The sequence below is a fragment of the Nymphalis io genome, chromosome Z (genome assembly GCF_905147045.1).
Source record: "Nymphalis io chromosome Z, ilAglIoxx1.1, whole genome shotgun sequence".
NCBI classification, from domain to species: domain Eukaryota; kingdom Metazoa; phylum Arthropoda; class Insecta; order Lepidoptera; family Nymphalidae; genus Nymphalis; species Nymphalis io.
Window position 1 is genome coordinate 15,330,353 of NC_065918.1, and position 23,596 is coordinate 15,353,948.

At 32.0% G+C, this 23,596-nt stretch overlaps 2 protein-coding genes and 1 long non-coding RNA gene across 7 annotated transcripts in view; all 3 read left to right on the forward strand.

Annotated features, from left to right (window-relative positions):
* Window positions 1-338: 338 nt before the first annotated feature.
* Window positions 339-6,774, forward strand: LOC126780544 (uncharacterized). The gene is made up of 4 exons (XR_007670519.1): window positions 339-431; window positions 1,374-1,428; window positions 3,251-3,393; window positions 6,693-6,774. It is a non-coding gene; the product is annotated as an uncharacterized LOC126780544 (long non-coding RNA).
* A 3,413-nt stretch (window positions 6,775-10,187) lies between these two features.
* Window positions 10,188-15,738, forward strand: LOC126780532 (uncharacterized). The gene is made up of 6 exons (XM_050505105.1): window positions 10,188-10,373; window positions 11,039-11,233; window positions 11,452-11,562; window positions 13,991-14,080; window positions 14,984-15,115; window positions 15,525-15,738. Exons 2-6 carry the CDS (start codon window positions 11,116-11,118, stop codon window positions 15,668-15,670), a joined length of 597 nt encoding a protein of 198 aa, XP_050361062.1. The 5' UTR covers window positions 10,188-10,373; window positions 11,039-11,115; the 3' UTR covers window positions 15,671-15,738.
* A 549-nt stretch (window positions 15,739-16,287) lies between these two features.
* Window positions 16,288-23,596, forward strand: part of LOC126780471 (cold shock domain-containing protein E1) — a 42,320-nt gene continuing 35,011 nt past the window's right edge. For 3 of the 5 annotated variants that reach the window (XR_007670506.1, XM_050504978.1, XM_050504982.1), the window contains exons 1-6: window positions 16,326-16,899; window positions 17,021-17,469; window positions 17,550-17,773; window positions 18,064-18,440; window positions 18,587-18,794; window positions 20,719-20,907. Coding sequence is in view for 4 of the 5 variants with exons in the window: in XM_050504978.1 (XP_050360935.1) it covers window positions 17,352-17,469; window positions 17,550-17,773; window positions 18,064-18,440; window positions 18,587-18,794; window positions 20,719-20,907 (1,116 nt within the window). In the remaining variant the exon portion in view is untranslated. The other 2 variants (XM_050504979.1, XM_050504981.1) reach the window with 2 other exon arrangements.

Below are 23,596 nucleotides of genomic sequence, written 5' to 3' on the forward strand. Positions count from 1 at the left end.
ATATATATACTTTATTCATAAATTCATTGTGGAATATACATTTTTGAAATTGACATCTGACCTACCGTACGTACTATAAAAGTTAATATCTTTATTGCTAGCTCCTTAATACATCGCCAGATATTAAGTGATCCGCAAATTTGAACGAACATTGTCTATGGAATTCCAGAATAAAATAAAATATTTGAAGCACTTTTTATGATTCGAATTTTTTAACATTATGTCATATAAGTTTTTGACCACATCTTGTTTCGATGACTTGGCAACACCGGTGGCTTGTCAAGTCTATTAAACAGTCATCGAAGACGTAATGATTATGTACTCTGTGCCGACTGCCGTCTGCTGTCAAATCAAAGTGGCAATGCCACCGTTGTTTACCAAAAGCATACCTACTTAACAAAAGCATAAGTTTATAAAATCTGAATTTAAGGGTGAGTAATGACGTGTAATTAAAATCACAACTAGACAAAACTTCTTGGATCATAGCTATTGACAGAGACAGCCTAGGCGTAAACGGATCCTTATTATATAAATATAAATGCGAAAGTGAGATTGTTTATTAATTTCTTTGTAACATTTTCACGGCTTAACAAAAGGCGTAGGTATATCTCCGTCCCCTCAAACGCGGGCAAAGCCACGAGTGGAAGCTAATATTTATAAACTATGGTGACCACAGCCCACTGTAACAACTTATCATCAAGCAATCCACTTGCGACTGACAGTCCATTCAATTATATATTTAATTCAACATACAAATAGTTTACGTACATTTAATTTGTAACAGGAACCCAGTGCATCAAGTAATAACTCGCATTATAAACACAGTCAGCTTTTAAAATACTGATTTATTTTTGAAAATTCTAATTGGGATTCATAGAAAATTATTTAATTAGGCAGAGTAAAAAGTTCTTATATTGGACATAATAAATGCTTTAGAATTTCAATCACTAATTATTTGCAGTTTTATCAATATTTCTATTTTATTTTATTTATTCTAAAAACTCATATTGTTTTTTTAAACTTAAGAAAGTAGCTCCACTATACATGCAAATACCTTTTCGTAATGAAGACATTGAAATATATTTTCAATTATTTTTTTTTTATTATTTTTTATCTTGGTGGTGTGAGGAATTATTTCATAGCATGCCAATGTCAGATGACGCCATGATAGAGTATTTTTTTTAGTTTATTATATCTCCTTCCTTATTATCTAAAAGCTATTTTACAAGGTCATTTTTGCTTTTTATTTGAAATAAATAATATATAATTTTCATATATTCATGTTTGATTTTTTAAAAATTATTTTATAGCTGTATTTCCCCATTACGGTATGTTCATACATTCATTAAAAATATTATAAATATTTTTTTCAGAAAACTAAGCAACATAATAAGATTCAAATATCAACTTCAATGGCTTTGAACCAATGTAAGTATAAGGTTATTATATTAATAATATGAATTTTAGTAGCATTACTGGCAAATATTTATAAATAACTACTACAAAAAGGGGTTATTTATAAATATTTGCATATTTATTTTTGCATTCGATCTCTATTTGTGCAATGATTGTTACTTTTAAATGAAGTAGATTTATTAAGGAAACAAAGCTTCGAAATATATAATAAGCTAATGCGAATTTGTTGTTTTATTTTTTATTTATTTTTATGTACTAACGAGTTACTCATTGACATCTTCTTTTTGCACTAGTAATTTAATTACTGCAGTCGAGAGATAGAAGGTAACTTAAACCGTACTTAATAATCTTTGTTTTATTTATTTTTAACAGACGATTATTCTAAATGCCCTTACTATGTTTTCTTAGGTTTAATTAAAGTCAAATTATTTTTTTTACATCTCCCAAATTTCTTAATCGTAATGGCTTAGTGATACCTGTGAGGCAAGGTGCCTGTGTTGCAATGATATTTACTGAGGTGCTGAGTACTAAATGTTTTATATATAATATGTTAGTTTGCGAACCTTAATTACTATTTTTTTATATATATTATTTAAATTAATATATTTTGAGTAAGCTAGAGAGCGCGTGTTCAATTAATAGTATGACAGCTGTGCGTTATTTTTCCGACCTACGATAATGTCATACGAGGTATTTCCTGATGGCCTTCTGGATTTTATTGACCCCTCTCTGACAACCTGGTCCCCTAAAAACTAGGAAGACATTGAATAAAAAGCATATACTTAAGTTATAGTTGATTTTGCCTTAGTGCCCAGAATATTTGCTAGCTAAGCATGCATACGATTTAATATACTGCGATCGTATTTTTATGTTTCTTCCTCAGCGCGTACTTTGCCCTAAAAGCGAAAGTACGTTCGCCGCTGTATATGTACAGCGGCCACAAAGAAAACGTGTGCTAATTGCGAAATGAGCGAATACATGCAATGCTTTTGCATTTTGATTTTTTTATATGTCGCGAATAATCGAATAATAATATTTGTAATTGTAAGATTGATTGAATTGTAAGTTTGTATTTGTAAGATTTCTGCGAAGGACTTATCAATGTGTGTTAAAATGAATGAAATATTTAGTGCGTCTATTTGTTTTTAATAGTTTATAATATCGCAAATGCATAATAGAAACCTTTATTGAAATGGATATCTGACGTACCGTACCATAAACATTAGCATCTTAATTGCAAGCTCCTTTAACAAATAGACAGACGAGATAGTAAGTGGTCACCGCCCACTCAAAGTCATTGGTACACCGTCGATGCATATTGTCTGTAATTTCACTTTTGCAACAATTCTGCTGTGCAATGTACTGCTGTTTGTCGGTTGAAAGTTTTGTGCGTGGCGGTAGTGAGTGGCAGTAATATTTAATCTTGACTGGCTCGTTGGTCTAGTGGCTAATCTAGAGGCTAGTTGTAAGTGTGTACACTCCCGTCCCTCGGAAAGCACGTAAAGCCGTTGGGCCTGCACTTGAACTCTTTCCGCTCGTGTCGGATTGCCGTCCCATCGGATTATGAGAGTTAGGAAATAGAGAGTGCACTTGTGTTTGCGCTCAGACTTGTGCACTATAATATCTCCTGCGCAGTTGGGTAATCTCTCTTGAGATTGGCCGCCGCGGCCAAAATCGGTCTGGAGGACATTATTTTTATTAATATTTACTTCATAGTTCATCGATAAGTTCATGTAATCCCTATATATGACGTGAGCAACTGTCACTTGTTGATCTCTGCAATGTAATTATTAGTATTTTATTTTAAATTGATCGATAACAATTTCGATTTCAGAATGCTGTTTAACAAGAAAATCGAAACTATCAGACTGACAAATGACTGACTACGGAGAAAAATTGACATTTTAGACATGAGAATTGAACAGTGAAAAATACATTCGTCACATTGGAATTAACGGAGCAGGGAGTTTAAATTATGTAAGTTTATAAATTTATTATTTCATTAGACATCCCGCAACCCATTCTCTAGTGGTGTATAGAAATTTGCCCCACCCAATAAGTCGAGTTAACAAACATGTAATTTATGTGACATTCTTCTTTTTAACATCATTAATTAAATCGCAAACAAAAATCAGAATCTTAAAAAGTAGCAAAAATGCAGCGTGTAGACGATAGATCTAATCCGTACGTACCAACAGGAAGCATAAGCAAAAGTCGCCAGAAAGTTGAAACAGTAATAGTACAACAAAAAAAAAAAGTATCGTAAAAAGCAAACACAAACACCGCTCTATAAACATATAGTGCCCGTCAATAAATATTGCATATCGATCTTTGAGAAGAGACACTGAGCTAATTTCAGCTTCGTAGAGCGTTATCTGTATCGCACACTACCTATGTGACGTTTCTCAGTCAATGTTCAACTGCCGTTGTGAGCGGTGAGCGCGTCGACCCATATCGGGGCACCATATAGAATCACCGACATCACTACACTGGCACAGAGGTGCCGGCTTAGCGATCCCGGTCCTCTCACGTAGGATAGGAGGCGGCCTAACGCGGCGGCGGCGCTGACCTTCGGACCGAGTTGCGCGAAGAGTTGCCTGAAGCACCATCGCCCATTCACGATCAAGTCAAGTTTCTTCATTTGGGCCTGCACCTCGATCACTGTCCCGTGAACTCCTGCGGAAGCCGCAGAGGGCCATAGCGGTGCGAGTTATCAGAGGGTATCGTTCGGTGTCTTGGACAGCGGCGACCAGCCTCGCGGGTGATCCGCCCTGGGAAATCCAGGCAGAGGTGCTTGCATAGAACTGCTTTCGGGCCGAGGAGAGGGAACGCGGTGACCGTTCACGGTTGGCGAAGGTCGGATCGAACCTCTAGCCCAGCCCTGACCACCCGATGGAGAAGGACCTGGGGTCCCCTACGGTGGGCCTGGTGACAGTGAAGATGGTACGTTCCCACTTGAGTCGCTGAGTCAAAAGGAAACGAGGCACGCTCTCAGGTTGACGCAGGTACTTACGGGACCCGTCTGCTTCCTTAAGTACCTGCACAAGACAGCGTGGCGGGAGTTGTCACCCTCCTGCCACAAGTGTGGTGCGCCATTCGGCACGGTGCATCACAACCTGACCGAATGTGCTGCGTGTGGGCCACAGAGGCATTCCTTGTCGGCGGAGACCTTCTGTGAAAGTGTGATGTCGCAGAAGGAGGCCGTACTGTTCCCTTGAGGGAAACACGAAATGCATTTTCCAGCGTTACTAAAAAAAAAAGTTTTAATAATTTCGCAGTATCATCATATGACGTTAACATTGGTTTTGGTCAAGCCTTGTTGAGTTATGACCCTAAAATCGTTAGCATTTATTTATATAGTTCATTCCATGATTTTCCATTACAGATTAAAACAGCAAAAGTTATTGTTTTAGAAATAATTAATACAAATAAAAAACACCGTCGAATCCAAAATGCTTCCCTAACAGACATGATATAATCAACTCATTGCTAATTGAATTTCCAATTTTAAGACTGGGTTCGATCATAATTGAAACTAATCTAAGAATCGAGATTTTTACCAAAAATTGCAGAAACACAGTATCGAGTCACTTACTTTGATTGTCTATAAATACAATCTGTAATATTAAGCATTTGAAATTAATCTCTTAATTCCTAAATCCATATTGATTTCTTGTTAAACTATTATTATTTTTCCAAATATCGCTTTAGTTTAGCATTAGGTATTTTTTCAATTATTTTTATAGTTTTGGCAAAAGCGAAATTGGTTTATAATTACGACGAAAGACGAGCCGGTTGGCGTGGTTGGTAGATACTTGCCTTTCGCGCCGCTGGTCTTGGGGTCGATTCCCACCCAGGACAGACATTTTTGCGTATAATAGTCTGTCCTGAGTCTGGGGGTAATTATCTATATAAGTATATATTTACTTTTGTCCGGTGTCTATAGTACGAGCTCTACTTAGCATGGGATCAGATGGCCTTGTGTGAATAATGTCCCTGGATATTTATTTAATTACAAATATTGTCAGTATGTATGATTTAAATATTGGATAAATGAACCGTTCTCAAAAAGTTCATTACAGATGAGTGTAATTGGTTTTTGCTAAATCACAACTACTCGCATTAGTAATCTTGAATGCTTTATTTGCTTGGATTAACAATTTGAGACTCTCAAACTCACCTGTTGGAATCATATAGAACGAGTTCATTTGGTTTGAAAACTTAGTTTGTTTACTTATAAGTTCGACTACAGTGGTTTTCGCTCTACTTATTATGTTATTTGCCATATGTTTCTCAATACTATCGCAATCAATATTTGCTGCATCTATTGATTTTTCGCGACTTGTTGTTGATAATATATCTGATAACCGTATCTTTATGCTTTTTCATATTCAATTGGTTTTCGTGTAATTTGTAACTGTAGTATAAATATTTATATTTAGTTAATACCTTTCTACATGTATTATAAAGCTTGTTTGAAGAAAAACATCTCTATATTTTATACATCCTATTAAGCCTGGAGTAATCCAATAGCCGAGATGGCTATACGCGTGAATCCTAACCGATGATGCAAGCACCATTGAAGTTTTTCATGTGCTTAATTTGTGGTTATAATCTCGTGCTTTTCGGGGAAGGAAAAATCGTGAGGAAACCAGCATGTGTCTAATTTCACTAAAATTCTGCCACGTGTGTATTCCACCAACACGCATTGGAGCAGTGTGGTGGAATTAGCTCCAAACCTTCTTCTCAAAAAGGGAGAAGAGGCCTTAGCACTTGGGACATTTACAGGCTGTTACCAAATCCAAAGTTTAAGATTTTTCTTGTAATTGTCAGCTTAATGTTTACAATATGTGTAGTCTCTAAAGCCTTTGCGACTAATTTTAAGAAAAGTATTTGTGACTTCTTCAGAATCTTTATTTAGGTATCATACCACTTAATACTTTATAAGCATTTGTTAATTAAAGTAAATAATTTTATTATAAATTTTGTATTTATTGTTTCTTTAGCTATAATTCTAGATAGTGACACAATGACACATGCATAAAATGTTCCTATTATTCACCTGTGTACAAAGTAATTTTTTTCGTTCTTAGTATACTTAAATTGAATTTTTTAAATATACATGCCCCAGTAGTGCAAATCCTAAAATCAAATACTTTAAAATTTAATTTTTGAAATAAAATTTTCCCCTTGGAGTGTCGTTTCTTTCTTTTTTGCTTTATTGTTGTATGCAGCATAGCCTCATTTATATACTTTAATTCTCTTGTTTGTTTCAGAACATGCACGGGTACGGCCATCTTTATTAAAAGAAAAATAATAATTATTGTACAACATCCATAAGACTTTTAATACTTACCACTTATACTCTTAAGTTTTAAAGTTAGTTATTTAATTTTTATTATAATCAATTTTTTTGAATATTCGAAATAGTAATTCAAAAGTTCGCGGCAATATATCTATTCAATAAAAAAACAATGTAAATAAGAATCAAGCGATGTCATCATTCATATGATATTACCTCGTAACAATAGCATGTCAAATTCGTTATGCATATACAAATAACAATGTAAATTAATATTTAATACCCCTTGACTACCAAGCAAGATCTTTGAAAAACTAATACTTAACAAAATGTTTGTACATTATGACACATGCAAGGTGTTACACAATAAACAATTTGGCTTTACAAGGGATCGCTCGACAACCGATGATTAAAGAGCCTGGGTGGAGTCACTGGATGCCTAAGGGCTTATTTTGTGATTTATCTGAGGTCTTGGATTGTGTGCAACATGAAACGTTGCTCAAGAATTTACCTTACTATGGCATTAGAGACAAAGCACTCAATCTGCTTATTTCGTATCTGAGCAATCTGATTCAGAGGGTTGATGTAAATGAAAAGAAATCAAGGATCTATTCTTGGTCCATTTTTCTTCCCCAATTATATAAATGACTTGCCACATCTTAAGTAACAAACATGAGATAGTATTGTTTGCTGGTGATACTTCCTTAATTTAAAATAAAAAGACGTCTTTCAATTTATCACTAAGTAAATAAATCCCTCTGAGTCTCAATATCTGAGGTGCTTATTCCCGAACCGGTGGTAGATTTGTGTTTTTTTTTTGTAACCAACCTCTTTGAAAATCCTAATGATTTCAGTTTTGTGAAAAGTTGCATTAAAATAGATAATATATCACATAAAAATTCATTCGTATATATTTTGTTATTAAATCGAACGTAAAGCATGAGACACCATAAAATAAAATGAGGAGCATCTTCATACGTGTAGTTAACTATTTTGATGATTTCTGTAACTCCAATTTCGACAGGTGTTTGTTATAACGGAGTAAAAATACTTTTGGATTACAAATTCGGTGTGATGAGTGACCTTGTCTTCAAAACAATAACAATACCATACCGTCTCAGTATTATAAAATTAAATAGCAGTATAAAAGCTTTGAGAAATTCTTAATCTATTAGCAAATTTAGCAGCACTTCTTATATTATATTTTTCTTATTTTGTATTTTAATTAATGTAAGTTTTCCATTATTATATAGTTGTTTAGGAGGTGAACGTTTAAGCAGTAAAATAAAACTTCTTGAGAACGGTAGAACTGGTTGATTATGGTGGAATCGGTTGAATGATTTTTAAAAAACGGTACGAATATATATTCAAAAAGTGAAGTAAAAATTAACCAATCAGAATACAAGAAAAATATAAATTGTAAAAATGTAAGAATAATATCAAATGCGCGCGTCTACATTAAAAGTAGGAATTTTGATTGGCGCGAGAAAACCTGTTTTGCGTCTTACTCCCGCGCTTAATTCCCCACTATCGACGATGCGCGGCTGATTCTACAAATACTTGTTTTACCGCGTCGTCGCGTTCAGTCAGTTCGAGCGGCGCATGGAGTGAAGACGTGTTTTAAGAAGTCATCAAGATGAATTGTTTTCGTTGAAGAAGTGAAACAAATTGAAACGAAGATTATTATATGAGGATAATAAATATAAAAACAGCTCTTTTAAGAGCTTAACATTACGTCATACTTCTTAATTGCATGCTGCTTCTTTTTGAAATAAACAGTTCTTTTCAGAGCTATTCGTTGTTTCAAACGATGACGTCATATAATGCGGCATGCGTGGCGTGTGTATTCTTGTTGCTATGTGCGTATCGACGTACTGCTACAGGTGTACAAATAAGTTTCCGCCGTTTTTTATCAAAAATTGGGCTTATCTCGTGAAAAAACGGAACCTTATGGCTTTTGCGAAGTATTATCCATTGCTAGTCACTACTTTTCCCTATCTTACTGGCAGCATACGGATACCTTTTTTTTTACGGATTGGAAGAACACTTCGTCTTACGAGGCTATCTGTGTATCGATCGAATTTTTGGTATCTTCAAATAATGCGAAGTACTGCTAGGATAAGCCATGCATCATCGACAGGAACAAGTGATAATCGGAAGGAGCAATGTCTGGTGATTACGGTGGGTGGGGTAGAACTTACCATTTAAGTGTTTCCAAATAGGTTTTCATCCGTTCTGTAACATGTGGCCGAGTGTTGTCATGTAGCAAAATCAACTTCTCGTGTTTCTGCTGGCAGCTGTTTTTTCTTCAGGGCTCGGGTAAATCTCATCAATTGTGCTCGGCAGAGAGCCTTTGTAATGATTTCATTTGGTTTCATTTTAAGTGACTTAAAATTGCTTATTGAGTCACTCCTAATATGAGTACAAGATTTTTTGCATTCAATTTCTATCTTCGTACCATAATGCCTCCAATTCCGTATACACCGGTCTTAAACTTTTGGAAGCACTCACGACAACTTCTCTTACTTATAGCTATAAGCCTTACCATGTAATTCTACAAGCTAAAAATGTGCTTCTGCTGCAGATTTCTTCAAATTAGAGAAGTAAATAAAAAATTCCCACAAATGACGGTTATTTGGCTCAAAATTGGGACATTTTCGCACGTAGAAAAGTATGTAATGCTGATACAAATTCGCTAATACGATGAAATCACAGTATTGCTGGTTCAATGGTATGTCCAATCTTACAATAAGACGATTTACATTTCAACCAAAATCTTTTGTCAAACGGCGGAAACTTATTTGTAAATCTAATAATATTATTCTTAGTACCTTGCACATCACAAGGTACTTTCGCTGTCATATTGTCTTCAAATTTCTTTCTCTTGAGTTCCTCAAGACCGAAAAATAGACAGAAACGCCCATACCATATAAATTACTTGTTGAATATTGAGGAATACGGTCCTTCAATCTTGGAAAGGTTTCTGTTTTGTTCACTCTATATCCGTCAGAATATTCAAATGGATGTATTTCCAACATAATACATTGAAATATGGCGGTTTACATGATTTTTTAAATAAAATGTTAATAAGATATTTAGAACTTTATCATATTCTTAATGTTTTTTTTGTAATTCTATTTAATTAGTGAAACTTCTGCTTAATAAATGAATAATATAAATTGATTGCGTTTTATTATTATATTAAAGTGCTGAAGGAGCAATTTCTGATTATAAAAATATTGTACGGGATAAAAATACGAGTCCAAAAATGCAATAATATGTCAAATAAAATAGAAATGTATCTATTTGTTATTGAAGAATAAATCAGTTGTTACTTTAAAAAAAGAAGTAATAACCATCGCAATATAAATCGAAATGACCTTGTTTGTTAACCTACTTTATTCCCCTTCCCATTAACACAAGTTGCATGAATAATAATGTATCTAGATGGTATCGACGCATACAATGAACGAACAATCTGTAGCTATTTCGAATCCAAAATTTACAAAAGGAGAGAAGTGCATTTTCACGCATTTGGTGCTTACTTTCTCGTTAACACTGCTCATAACATTAGTATACTTAGTTCATTTGTTTGTTGTCGATCATCACGTTCAAGAGGTTTTTATTACTAGGAGATTCATTGCCGATAAAAATGGTATGTAAGAAAAATGTTTCACGATTAACCATTAAATAGTTTTTTTGTTACCAGAACTTTGGACCGATTTTAATAATTTTCCATAATATTATGTTGTAGATATTCAAGTCAACTTGTTATGTCTCTAATCATTGATTTGAAGGTACTGGATAGTGTTTATATTTTTAGCGGGGCGAAAACGATCCCATTGGCAAATAAGGTTTAAGCATAGAATTAAACGACACGTATCTAAACAGTTTTAATCTGATATAGATTGATTTGAAAACTGATTTCATCTCAGGTTTTTTTTATTACTATATATATATATATAATTATTATATAATAATATATATAACAATAAAAGTACACGTACATTTAACTCCACGCTGCCGATGTCAATGTCGGTTTTTACGTCTGTCCTTTATTCTTTAACTTCTTCCAAAGTATACATACTTTGGAAAAGTTAGCGACAAGTAACGTCTAGTAATAAAGCGAAAATAATGCCATCAAACAAAAGTCCGAAGCGAAAGGCATAATTATTAATTACCTAATTTAATATATTTTCGGTAAATAAAGATTGCCATTTTTTTTATTAACATCTCGTTATTTATAAAAATGTCACAGGGTGAACGCATAATTAAAAAACGTCTCGAAAGAACACGTAAAAATCATTTTTATTCTTAAAGATTATCCTGAACTCGACGCCGTACCAATAGGACAATTGTTTATAAAAGTCAGTCCTATTATTAATATTTGTAACGTTATGTTATTGGCACCTGGTTGGTCGGTCGGCCCCGGACATTGTATAGCCATGAGATCAGACCCGGAGCTATCACATTTACTATTCGCTTGGAGAATTAAATATAAATATAGTAATACAGGTAAAATCTTAAATATTCAACTACATTTATAGCAACGTTGCTCTGCAGCTCATTAAAATGAGAAGTTATATTACTCTAATATAAAAATCACAGAGATTTTTTTCACACGGTATCTTAGTTGGTAATAAAATATCTGGTGAACACTGGTACATGATACAACGTGAATCTGGACTTGCATAACAGGATTTCGGAGACACTAAATTCTACTATTTACGCAGATGTTACAATCAAAAGAAGTATTGTTCATCCACATTTCAACAGGGACACGTTTGCTAATAATATTGGACTTGTACAACATGTTACTCTTCGTGGTCAGCTGAAATATAATAGTAAGTATTAAAAGATACCCTTATTATTTATACTAAAAAAATGTCGATTTTTTTTAATAATAATTGGATGTACCTTTCTATAAAGACTTTACTTTGTGTAATCTCATAATACGTATGTTAATTAAAAATAAAATTGATAAATTAGATGTTTTTCCTATCGTCGTATAATAAGACAAAAAATCTGCTATGTAACACTCGGTTAAGTCTGTTATATGTCTGGCCCTGAGTCATAGCAATTTACTTCAACCTGAGCGTACCATGATAAAATTTCGCGTTACTATTTCTAAGGTTATTTAATAAAGCTTTTACCGTAATGCGTTGTTAAATAATAGGTCATGTAACATTTAGCAGTGTGGTTACTGGTTTGCCAGGCACTAAATTCTTAAAAATAAAAATTAAGTAACAACGTGCAGTACTTGTAGTAATTTATTTTTATTAAAATAGGATGTAGGAATTATTAAAATTAACCATTTCCAGTTAAAAGTACTATATGTACGAAAACTTAAAATATCTACTAGTTTATGAAAAAAACCTACGTAGTTAATATGTAATACAAATCTGACATGCATTGTTTTGACGACGATTTTTTTTTTTTTTTGGAAGTTATCGATACCATTCGCGTGCTACTTAATGTAATTGATGGTAGGTATTATGACAGTAGCCAGTAGTCTTCACGCAATTTCTGACAATTACTGTACCTATATAAATTTTTTTTGTTGTATAAACATTAACTTTATAAGAGTCAAAAAATTAAATTAATTTGTAACTTACCAACCTACAAAAAAGTTTTTCTTACAAATTCTATTTGTAAGAAAAATCTTGCAGCTCCATTGTTTTTTTTTTGTCGATCGTGTTATAACAATAAACATGTTCTACCTAGTTTAATAGCCATCGTGTGACTAATGATAATTACATAATTATGTACCTAAGTTTATAATTCACTAAGTATATAAAGCATTTTATTTCTCATTCAGTAATATCTCCAATGCTAATTTAAACAAAAATATTAGTGATATTACAATCAAAACAGATATTACAAACAAAGTTAGATCTTATCGAAAAGTTATTAAAGAACCGGAACATTGCAACAAATATAGTAAGGATTTCAGTATCAGTAAATTTGTTTCAATACAACTTAACTCTTTTTTTTCTAATTAACTCGATATTTCTCTAATAAAAATGAAAAAAAAAGTAGAAAAGTAAGTAGTTACCTCGTTTATTAATCTAGGGCATAAATGTAATGTATACAAAATCAATTTCTACGCATGGCCGTGGTACACGCGTAACGTAGATTTCCATGGACTTTCAACTCTATTCCATCTCCAAGATGAGGAACGAGGCTTTCGAACCCGCTATTATTAATAGCAGGTTATAATATTAAATATATAGGTAGTTGTGAGTATAGTCGTCAAGGGTCTTATATTTCGACCCGCAGGCGTCATAAAGACACCTCATCCTCATCGCCCCAGATGATAAAAATACATCTGCTAATGCTAACTTATTAGGTTACAGAGAACACAGAGTAATTCATTGCACAAGCCTAAGCCGAGGTTCGGCCTCTCAGATTGGACTATCAACATCCGGCTGAGTATTTTTAAGACTCGCCCCCCGCCCGGTGACGCTGTTAAGTCCAACATTTGGGCCAACATTAAATAGTTAATTTAAAAAAAAACCGGTGGTGTTTTTGTTTTCCTTAAAAATGAAAAAAAAAACATCTACACGAAATATGTATATCTATGTTTGTTGTGTGGAAGAAACTAAATACTTTAGGGCCCGAACCTAAAAGTTTGTTATATGATATAAATAACTAAAATCTAGTACGAATATAGTATATATAATAGTCACAAGAACGATTACAAACATCCTCTGCTGTAACCTGGCCTACGGAAATTATATATCGCTTTACCTTGAAGTCGTGAAGAAGTGAAGATTAGCCGCATGCAAGATCAACGTGATCTTGCATGCGGCTAATCACAGTTTCGCTTCTATATAATTTTTCTTTAATTCTTATAGTTGTAACCCGTAATCATCTAAATAACCTACTTAAAAAAAAAAGATTATCATATATAACGAGAATAATTATATTTTCGATCGGTATATAATCTATATGTATTGACAAAATCATGGAATTCTTTAATTGTTATAATAACATCAAGCTCAGCCTTTAATACAAGGAAAAATATAAAAATATACGAAAAACAAGTTTCAAAAAAAGTTAAATCGAATTAAAAGATACAGAGAAAAAAAAATCACTAATAAGTGAAAAACTTCATTTGCAGTTTTTCATTTTTTAATTGTTTTTAAAGTCGATTTAAATCTGTTTTAAAGTTTTAATTTTAAAAACCTCTAAGACTAATTACTTGGATTACCAACGATATTTTTGTTAGTTTAAAAACTTATTTAATCATACCTTTGTTATTATTTGCAGTGGGCAGTCATATCGACAGCACCTTAAATAATTATGAGACTGATAAAATTGTTATAATAAGCTGGAATTTTGATACAATCCAATATAAAGGTAAAATTGTTTTGTAAAAATATTTTTTGTGAGCATATTTTTTAACTAAATACCTTTTCATTGATAATTTTTTATCTCTCAGTTCCTATATTTAGGGAATCGTTATTGTAGTTACGTTTTAAACCGATCGTTTTTGAGTCACGACTAACGAGTCATGCCTGTGGATTCGATTTCAATAATTACAAAACCGTTTTTGTATATACACGGTTTTAAATTACACTTCGTAGACATTTGTACCATTCGTAAGAAAACCTATTGTCTCCAATGTATGGAACATTGACATTATGATTGAAACATTAATCAGATTGCGAGTGTGAATTTGACAAAGGGATTTAAGATGGTCAGTTTAACGTCACAGGTTATACCAATTCAAGGTTTCTGGTAATCTGCAAAACGTGCTTTCCTTCACCGATAATTACGAGATATATTAACCTTAAGCTTCGACTGAAACAAATATTGTTATCACTGACTATACAGAACAGCAGCAACATGCTTTATATATCTTCTAAATGACATATGATTCATAGTAATCTTTCACCTATTATATCTGATTTCTGAACAGGTATGATTTAAAGTTTCAATATGTATGGGTCATACGTAGTTACAGGTGAATGATGACATGAATTTTCTAATATATTTAAAAAAAAACTCATTACTTTGATTGAATAATTTTTACTTTTAAACAAAAAAAAAAAAAACAATGATAAATGCGTAAATTGGAACTTGAAGTTAGTTATTGCAATCTTCACTTTGTTTTAATAGTTTTTGGTTATTTACAAATATTTTTTAAAATTTTTGTATAGGCCGTTATTAAGTTTTAACTGTTTAAATATTTCTGTTGCAATATATAAAAAAGTATATATTTTAAAATAATTATATAAGTCAAACATGATGAAATTTCAGATAAACATATTGTAAAACATCCTGTTCAAGTATTGAATGAAGAAAAATGTTCAATCTATATGACACCAATAATAGAATTGAGAAGCTATGAATTTTGTACAACAATTGGGAATGATGTCAATACAACTATAGGTGTGTTTAGGTTTTTTTTTAATGAGCTTGAGAATTATTTTAATTCGTACTTAATGTTCTAAAACCAAAAAAGTACTGGCAACTTATTGTGCTTTTTCCACTACCAGGATATGTGGATCATTATCAACAGATGTAACAGTTATTGTTAAAATTATGAATACCATATTGTCCAAGAGTATATGATATAATATTGATTGTCAGTAGTAGTATGTGCACAATTAAATCAATTATTATTTTCAATTGTTCATACCTAACTAAAATAGGTAAACTAACCTACATTTTACAAATCTTCCAGTTAATATATTTTTTGCACTTTTATAGTCCAAATACAATAACTTATATAAAAACAAGAACTTTTTGAAAGCCCCAGATTGAATTAAACTTAATGAAGACTATTGTATATTTTCAGGCCATGGAGCATTAATTTGTAATAGGAAAGGTTCACATACGTTCGGATTTTTTACATGGGGAGAGAGACAGGAAAGGTCTTTACCACTCGTTATTCTTAACTTAACCAATTTTCAAGAGTGGTTAAAAACGATTATAACGTTTTAACATAGTTAAAATATGACATTTCAAAATAAACATTTGTCCATCCAAATTGTTTTATTTGTACAACTGAGAATTTATAACCTAACACAAAAAAAACATACTTTCTAATCTTATTTAATTGAATATGTGAGCAAAGAAATTATAGCAAATAACAATTAACAACAAACAAATGTCAAAAAATCATATGTAAACTGACATTAGACATTTCCAACCACAGATTAAAATACGAATAAATAAATCTTCTTACTTGCCAAGGGAAATAAACTACTGAGTATAAAATAATTTGTAAAATTTAATATTAACATTATAAGCAGAAAAAAGAAGTTTCTTCAAATTTTTATTTTCATATATTTAATACATTTAAAATGTAATTAATAAACATTAGCCACTTTATTTAAAATGAAAGCTGTAAAATAAAGAAAAAACAAATGTATGATTGATTTTTCGCTTTAGACAAAAAACAAGCACAAAATTTCAAAAAATTATTTATATTTACAAATCCGTAAGTCAAAGTAAATTATTTTATTAACAAACTTAGAAATAAAATTAGAATTTGAAACAAAGTTAAAATTTGTTTGTATGGCATGATCAAAGGCGCGATTATGTTGACATTCAATATGGCGGTATGTCGTCAGTGCTGTGCTGTGTCGTGGTGAGATTTGATAATTTTATGGATTGTGTTTATATACTTCCTCTATTATTTGTTTCCATTTAGCCTTAAATTGCCATCAGTTAAAAAAATCATACGAATTAGGTTCGATACATGTCGAGTAAAGTCAAGCGGTAGTTCAACGTTATAATTTTTGCACATCGTCGGTCGGGTCGGGCAGCCGATACCTACCTAGATAGCAATAATAAAATGTAGAACGATATTCTGATGCGACGCTTTGTTATAATTCACTTGTTTCATGAAGTTAAACGTGCATAAACGTGATAGTATTTACTTATAAAAGATTATTATTCGTAAAAGGGAATTCTCACGGCTCGATTTTCTGATTAGCAAGACTATCGTAGTCGTATCGGATAGTATTTTTCAATTGAATCTACTATAGGCATAAAATGTCAAGTGAGTTTGTGAGGGTATGAGTACATTGCGCTATCAGATGCTACCCCACTGTTGGCGAGTACGGACACATTTTTAGTTGAAGGTGTAACAAGAAAATATCCGGCGCGCGCAAGCAGTCTTTTAAATTACTTTAAATTTAACATCTCCCTATTCAAGTTAGATTCAAGTAAGTGTTGTGTTTTAAACGTTTTCAATTAAATCATTGATTAGGTTGTTATTAGTTATTTCTTTTTTGTAATACTGAAGTTGAATAAAGGTTAAAAATAACGAATTCTAATTTGTTGCAGTAGGTAGTGTGAGTAACCAAACCATACAAATCCAAACAAGCCTATGCACAGGAGGGCTCCGATTCAGCAAGCATTGAAGACATCTGAGGATCTAGTGTAGTTTATTCTTAAGTACATATTCTTTTGCAATAAAAGTGTTTGGTGTTTAAGTTTTGTGACTTCTGTGAAGAAACTTTGTGTTCTCTTAGACATTATAAAAAAATGTGATTCGTTGTTTAAAATTTTAATCTGTTAGTAACTTGTAACACCACACCTTCTTCTGTGATATATTGGTACATAATACTGAGATTTTTTGACTTATATACAAGATAAGAAAAACTTTCAAAAAATTATGTCGAGTAATCCTCAGTGGAAAGTGTTCCAGCCGCCAGATTCACACTCCTCACCTTTACAGGAAATATTAGATCTACAGCAATCAAATATGCAGGCAAAACAGGGGTACCGTAATGGTAAGTTTAATATAATTATTAATTTATATATAATTTATTATGTCCTATTATTGTTTTAACTATTATTTCATTATTTTTAGGTACTTACAGCACTGACTATCCGAGTTCCCCAAGAGATAATTATCATAATATGGGCAAGTCAGGTGGTAGTAATAGATTTTCCCTTGGCAATTTTAACTTGGACTCATGCCCTATGGGAGATTCAGCGGGAGTGTACTCATCTAGTTCGAACAACAGCCAACCTCAATATGATTCCATGAATCACCCTCCCATCAGGGAGACGGGAATCATTGAAAAATTACTTGTAAGTATTTTAAATGAAGAAAAAAAAATTATATATACCATTTTATATATACAATAAAACCAATTTATTCAAATTTAAAGAAAGCTAAAAGTTATTAGGATTATATTTTTTGTTTCGAATAATTCAAAGTTGATATATAATTCTGTATTACACTAATTTAAATTGTGTCCACATTTTACAAGTATGGGCATGTAGAGCTTAAAACATATTTTCACAGTCAGATAAAAATACATTAATATAGAAATATGTTTATATTGGTTAAAGCATTTAAGTTATCCTTTTTATTGTAGCATTCCTATGGCTTTATACAATGTTGCGAAAGGCAAGCACGTCTGTTCTTTCACTTTAGCCAGTTTGGTGGCAATATAGACCATTTAAAGATAGGAGATCCCGTTGAATTTGAAATGACGTATGACCGTCGTACTGGTAAACCTATAGCTTCAACCGTAACAAAGATAGCACCCGAAGTGGTGTTGAGTGAAGCCCGTGTCACAGGTATTGTTACCACTGAAGTCAAGGGAGAGGGTTCAGGTGATAGCACGGGAAGGATTTCCTATGAGAATAGAGGCGAATGTTTTTTTCTGCCTTACACAAAAGATGATGTTGAGGGTAATGTCACTCTGAGAACCGGTGATGCTGTAAGCTTTCAAATTGCAACGAACCAAAGGTGAGAACTATGTATTGACTACTTAACACCGCTTAATGAAAACAAAGCCTTAGTAATGCTAAATACTAATTTCTTTATTACATTGTTTTTATGATATAAATATTTGCATGTAATATTATCCTTACTAACGTCAATTTTGTTTTCAGAGGTACATTAGGTGCGTGTCATGTGCGTTTCGAAAATCCAGCTCATCCAGTGAAATATCATGGTGTGGTCTGTTCCAAGAAGGAAAACTTTGGTTTCATTGAACGAGCTGATGTTGTCAAGGAGATATTCTTCCATTATTCCGAAGCCAAGATCAAAGAGGAGTTGTCTCTCGGTGATGATGTCGAATTTATTATTCAAACTAGAAATGTGAGTATTTTAACTTTATTTATTGAATTTGGACATTTAATTCATTTAATATATTGTAAAATGATTGACTAACATTGTTCCAAGTTATTTTTTTAAATAAAAATGTTACGCATCAAACTCGAAACAATAAGAAAGCATCTTAAGAACACAAGGTGTGTTATGTTAAAATGTATATAAATCGTGAGACAATATCCTTGCAGTGGTTTCGCCACTTATATAATAATATTAACCGGCCGTCGAAATGATATCAATAGCTTGTATTAACTACAAAGGGGGAAGCTGACAATATGTCTACTGACATAATAATTATGGAAGGGCTTAAGCCGGTTTGATTGTTCAAATTACATTCGGGCGATATGTGTACATAATGCGAACTGCACATTGAAGTGTAATTCGGCGAGTTACACGGATCGGATTATAGTGACTTTCATTAAACGTAACGTTCAAAACTTAAATGGTGGCTAATTTGTGTATTGGCGATGTTGGTTTCGATTATGTGCTTACTATATATTATGTGTGGTATACGTTACGTTGTATTATATATGTCAGTCTTAATGCATCGCACTTTAACTGTTTAAAGAAATTTTCATGTTGTTCAGTGTAATAATTACGTCGAGTAGTATTAAATATCAGTTCAAAATCGTTGCGTATTCTAACAATGAACGTTTAGTCTGGAATTGGTTTTCATTTCATTCGATTAAAAGCACTTCAATCGATCGTAAAAAGAGGCAAAAGTATCACTCTCTATCCGTTAGGAGTGATTGTTTTTAGGTTTTTATTTGTATGTTCGAAGTACCAGAACTATGAAAAAAGTGGAACGAACGTTAAACGAACTCGCTCGCAAATATGCAAATATTTTGCATATCCAACCCCGCTCGAATTCGTGTCCTTTAATCTAAACACGGATGCTGGACGGCGAAAAAAAAAAAAATTAAACCTAACTTTTCAAAAACACACTATTCAATTTTAAAGTTGGTAGTGTATGGAATACATATACGACCATATATTCAAGAGACGTGTTTTTCAGATTCTAATACGTGTACTTATATATATGTATATAAAATGTTATTATGTTTGTATGTTATGTTATTATCACATATGAAAATGCTGTATATGCATATGCAATCAATAATGTACTTATTCGTTTGAATAATTAGATCATAAGAAATAGCATTACTTCATTTATTTAATAAAATTAACACAACACGTGTGAAGCCGCGCAAAACGCGTAGCTAAATACAACCCCTTTACGCGTCTGTCGCAGTTTAATTACGTTAATTAGTAAATTAAATGCATCGTATAACCCTGTCTAGGGATTATTGTTCCGAGGTTTTCGATTTCGACGTGTTATTCGCGTTCACAATTCAATAAATCGTATATATTTTACTCATGTCTATCAAATTTATACGAGCCGTACTGTAAACATTTCAAAAATTCATTCGCTTTCGTCTATAAAGGAAAATTTTCATTGCAAAGTATTTAAAATATTTTCGTTTTATAAACAAACTAAATGCCCTGTTAAAATCGATTGTATATCATATAAATTCATTTATCATATAAATTGTATGTTCTTGTTTATAAACGCTTTTCACCGGCTTTATAGTTAATAGTTATTTCTTATTTTATTTATTACTATTGTTTTGTTAATCGAAAAAAGAAAACACGGCATTGTTTAATTATCCACTAGAAAAATATTATAAATAAGGCCGATAGTATTTCATACCTAACTCATATTCAGATCCATTCAATTATCACAAGCCGAGTATATAGTCCGTATTAGAATTCCGTATAAAGAAATTTTATTCATATTTGTCTATTAATCGTGACGATATTTATGTCTCGACTTTATACATTGCATAACTAGCAATTATAATACATGATTGGTTATAATGACATTATAAAAAGTATATAAATTTATACGTAGGGTAAAGAAGTGGCGTGCAACATAACAAAGCTACCCAGTGGTTCGGTTGTGTTTGAGGATGTCAGCCCGGAGATAATGCGAGGCCAAGTTTTGAAACCTCTGGAGCGAGGGAACATGGCTCGGGTACCGCAGAACGATCCCCTACCAGGGCGGATTAGGTATCGTGCCGCTGATCATTCTGAAGTCGAGGTGAGTTATTTTTATATACACTATACTGCTAATAGACTTATTATAAATATATATTAATCATAATTACTGTTGACATTTAATGAAAATATTATCTATGTCTTTTAAAATGAATATGCGTTTGCCTTGGGTACAAAACGTTTCTCGTATATTTACTTAATAATGTAAAAAGTCTTGTTTTAATTTAGAAATTTTTATTAAATTTAATTAAAATGGTTAGTTTTTTTTTGTTTTTATGTATTTTAATCACTAATTATTCGTACGACTCGATGAATACAATTTAGTCGATATTATGTTGTCGTAGGTGATAGTTTCTTATCAATCTTCTATCATGTATATATATATTTATATATATATATATATATGTATATATATATATATATATATTTCACATATATATATAATTCACAAATGTATTTATATATTTAATAAGTTCAACGGCAGTCAATATACATAAAACTGTATAATATACAAAATCCGGTTTAAGAAATATATAACTGATGTAATCGAAATACAGCAAACAATCGTTTAATTATATTTTACGCGAAATCGATTAATATAAATTATGTTAAACTTTAATATTATTTTCAGTTTATAGTTTCATTAAGGTCATAGGCTATGTACTATGAAATATTATATAATCGGAATCAAAATTGTTGGTGTAGGCACTTCGATGTATAGCCCGCGAAAACTTTACCAAATTTTTTATTAGAGATTTGTATATCTCAAAAATATCTTCACTAAAGTCAGCGAATGAATATTAATATTTATCAATATTATCAAGCTATTAAACGAAAAATTTTAATTAAACAAATTTTTCGACAACTACAACAAAATATGAACCCATTTTATATAGATAATTTGACTTTTGAACTTTACAATTCGACTCATAATTTTTAGAAACGTTTAAATAAACATTTGAGAAACACACGGTGCGTGTTGTACGGTGCGCAAGTACAGTACGAGCGAATAGATCGGCTGGCGAAGTATATATATGTCGTTTGTTAAAAAATAGTACGGAATAATTTCATATATTATAAGTACGAAGTCGGAGACGCGCTTACACTGAAATACATAAACGAATTTGTGTGCAGAGTGGCTTGCTTGAAACCAATAGAGATGTTAGATTAAATTCTGTTTTCAACTTAACAATTTTTCGCAGTCATCCGTGACAGTCCCTCGCGTATCTCGGCCTAGTTAAACCTCTTATTTATTAATATCCATTCATTTCAAATCTTGATTCACTTTAGTCCGCTTGAAGTGTGACTTATATTGCCCACAATTTTATTATGCCACTGCGAATTCATTCGAAGTAACTTTATAAAGGATTTTCATTTTTTATATATTATATTTTAAATGAATCATCTTTTCGAACGTTATTATGTATATAAGTCATTTTTTATATTTTTTATATTGTTATGTATAGACATAACAGTCAAATATATTTGATATAATTACTCAAATGTTTTATGAGTCAATATAAGAATGGTAGAAATAGAAAAGGTCGTTTATTTTTTTAACAAAATCGCTCATTGTTAGATTGTAACGCAAAAGAGATTATAATTATTTTAAACTAATAAAACGAAGCGAATTATTCGATATTAGATTATAAAGGTGATATAAATTATTGTTAATTGTATGTTATTTGAGTTTAGTTACCTGCCTGCCTATATTAATATTATAAATGCAAAAATAACTCTGAATCACTGAATTTGAGTAAAATTTGGCATGAAACATGCTTAATCTTTAAGGAAGGATATAGGCTTCTTTAGGCTACTTTTTAACGCCCTAAAACCCTAAAAAGCGAGCTAAGCCGCGGGCGACTAATAAGCGTCGATAGTAAATGTAATCTATACGAATGTTATAAAGAGTATCTTACTAAGATGACATCCCCAGTATGATATGTTGAGTCCTCAATTTCATCATCATCATTGTTTGACAGCAGATCCATTAAGATTAATTATGAATCGCTATAGCAGCTAACTGAACCAGAATTACTACTAGTTGTACAATACAAGTAGAGTGTCGTTTACGTATTGCTTGCATAGTTCCAGAATTGGGTTTCTAAAGGTCAACATCTTTCCATGTGATGAGAACTTTAATATTTTTTTCGCTAATTTGATGACGTATCTTCTTGTAGTTCAATAATATTTATTGAATACTTATTTTTTTCTCTGTTCTTGTAATTTTGTTTATTCTTACCGATAAGGTTCTTTTTTCATCAGTATTGGGTTTTTTGATTATTATGTCACGATTGTACGATGATCGTGGGTTCAAACCCGGGCAAGCACCACTGAATTTTCATGTGCTTAATTTGTGATTATAATTCATCTCGTGCTTGACGGTGAAGGAAAACATCGTGAGGAAACCTGCATGTGTCTAATTTTACTGAAATTCTGCCACATGTGTATTCCACCAACCCGCATTGGAGCAGCGTGGTGGAATAAGCTCCAAACCTTCTCCTCAAAAAGAGGTGAGGAGGCCTTTAGCCCAGCAGTGGGACATTCACAGGCTGTTACGGTTACGGTTACGGTATGTTAGAAATGACATTTACTTTTTTTAGAGGTTTCGATTAGATTTTTTGTATGATTGTTTGTAATGGATAAACTCAAAAACTACTCAACCAATTTATAATTTTTAAAGCTACGTTATCAGTGAGTTAAATAGGCAATATTTTATTTTAAAAAAATGA

What these genes read in the sequence shown, in the direction of transcription:
- LOC126780532 (XM_050505105.1), top strand. Translation starts at nt 11,116, where the DNA reads ATGTTATTGGCACCTGGTTGGTCGGTCGGCCCCGGACATTGTATAGCC. An exon ending in TGGTCAGCTGAAATATAATA is followed by an intron (nt 11,563 to 13,990) that starts GTAAGTATTAAA and finishes TATTATTTGCAG; the next exon opens with TGGGCAGTCATATCGACAGC. An exon ending in TGATGTCAATACAACTATAG is followed by an intron (nt 15,116 to 15,524) that starts GTGTGTTTAGGT and finishes GTATATTTTCAG; the next exon opens with GCCATGGAGCATTAATTTGT.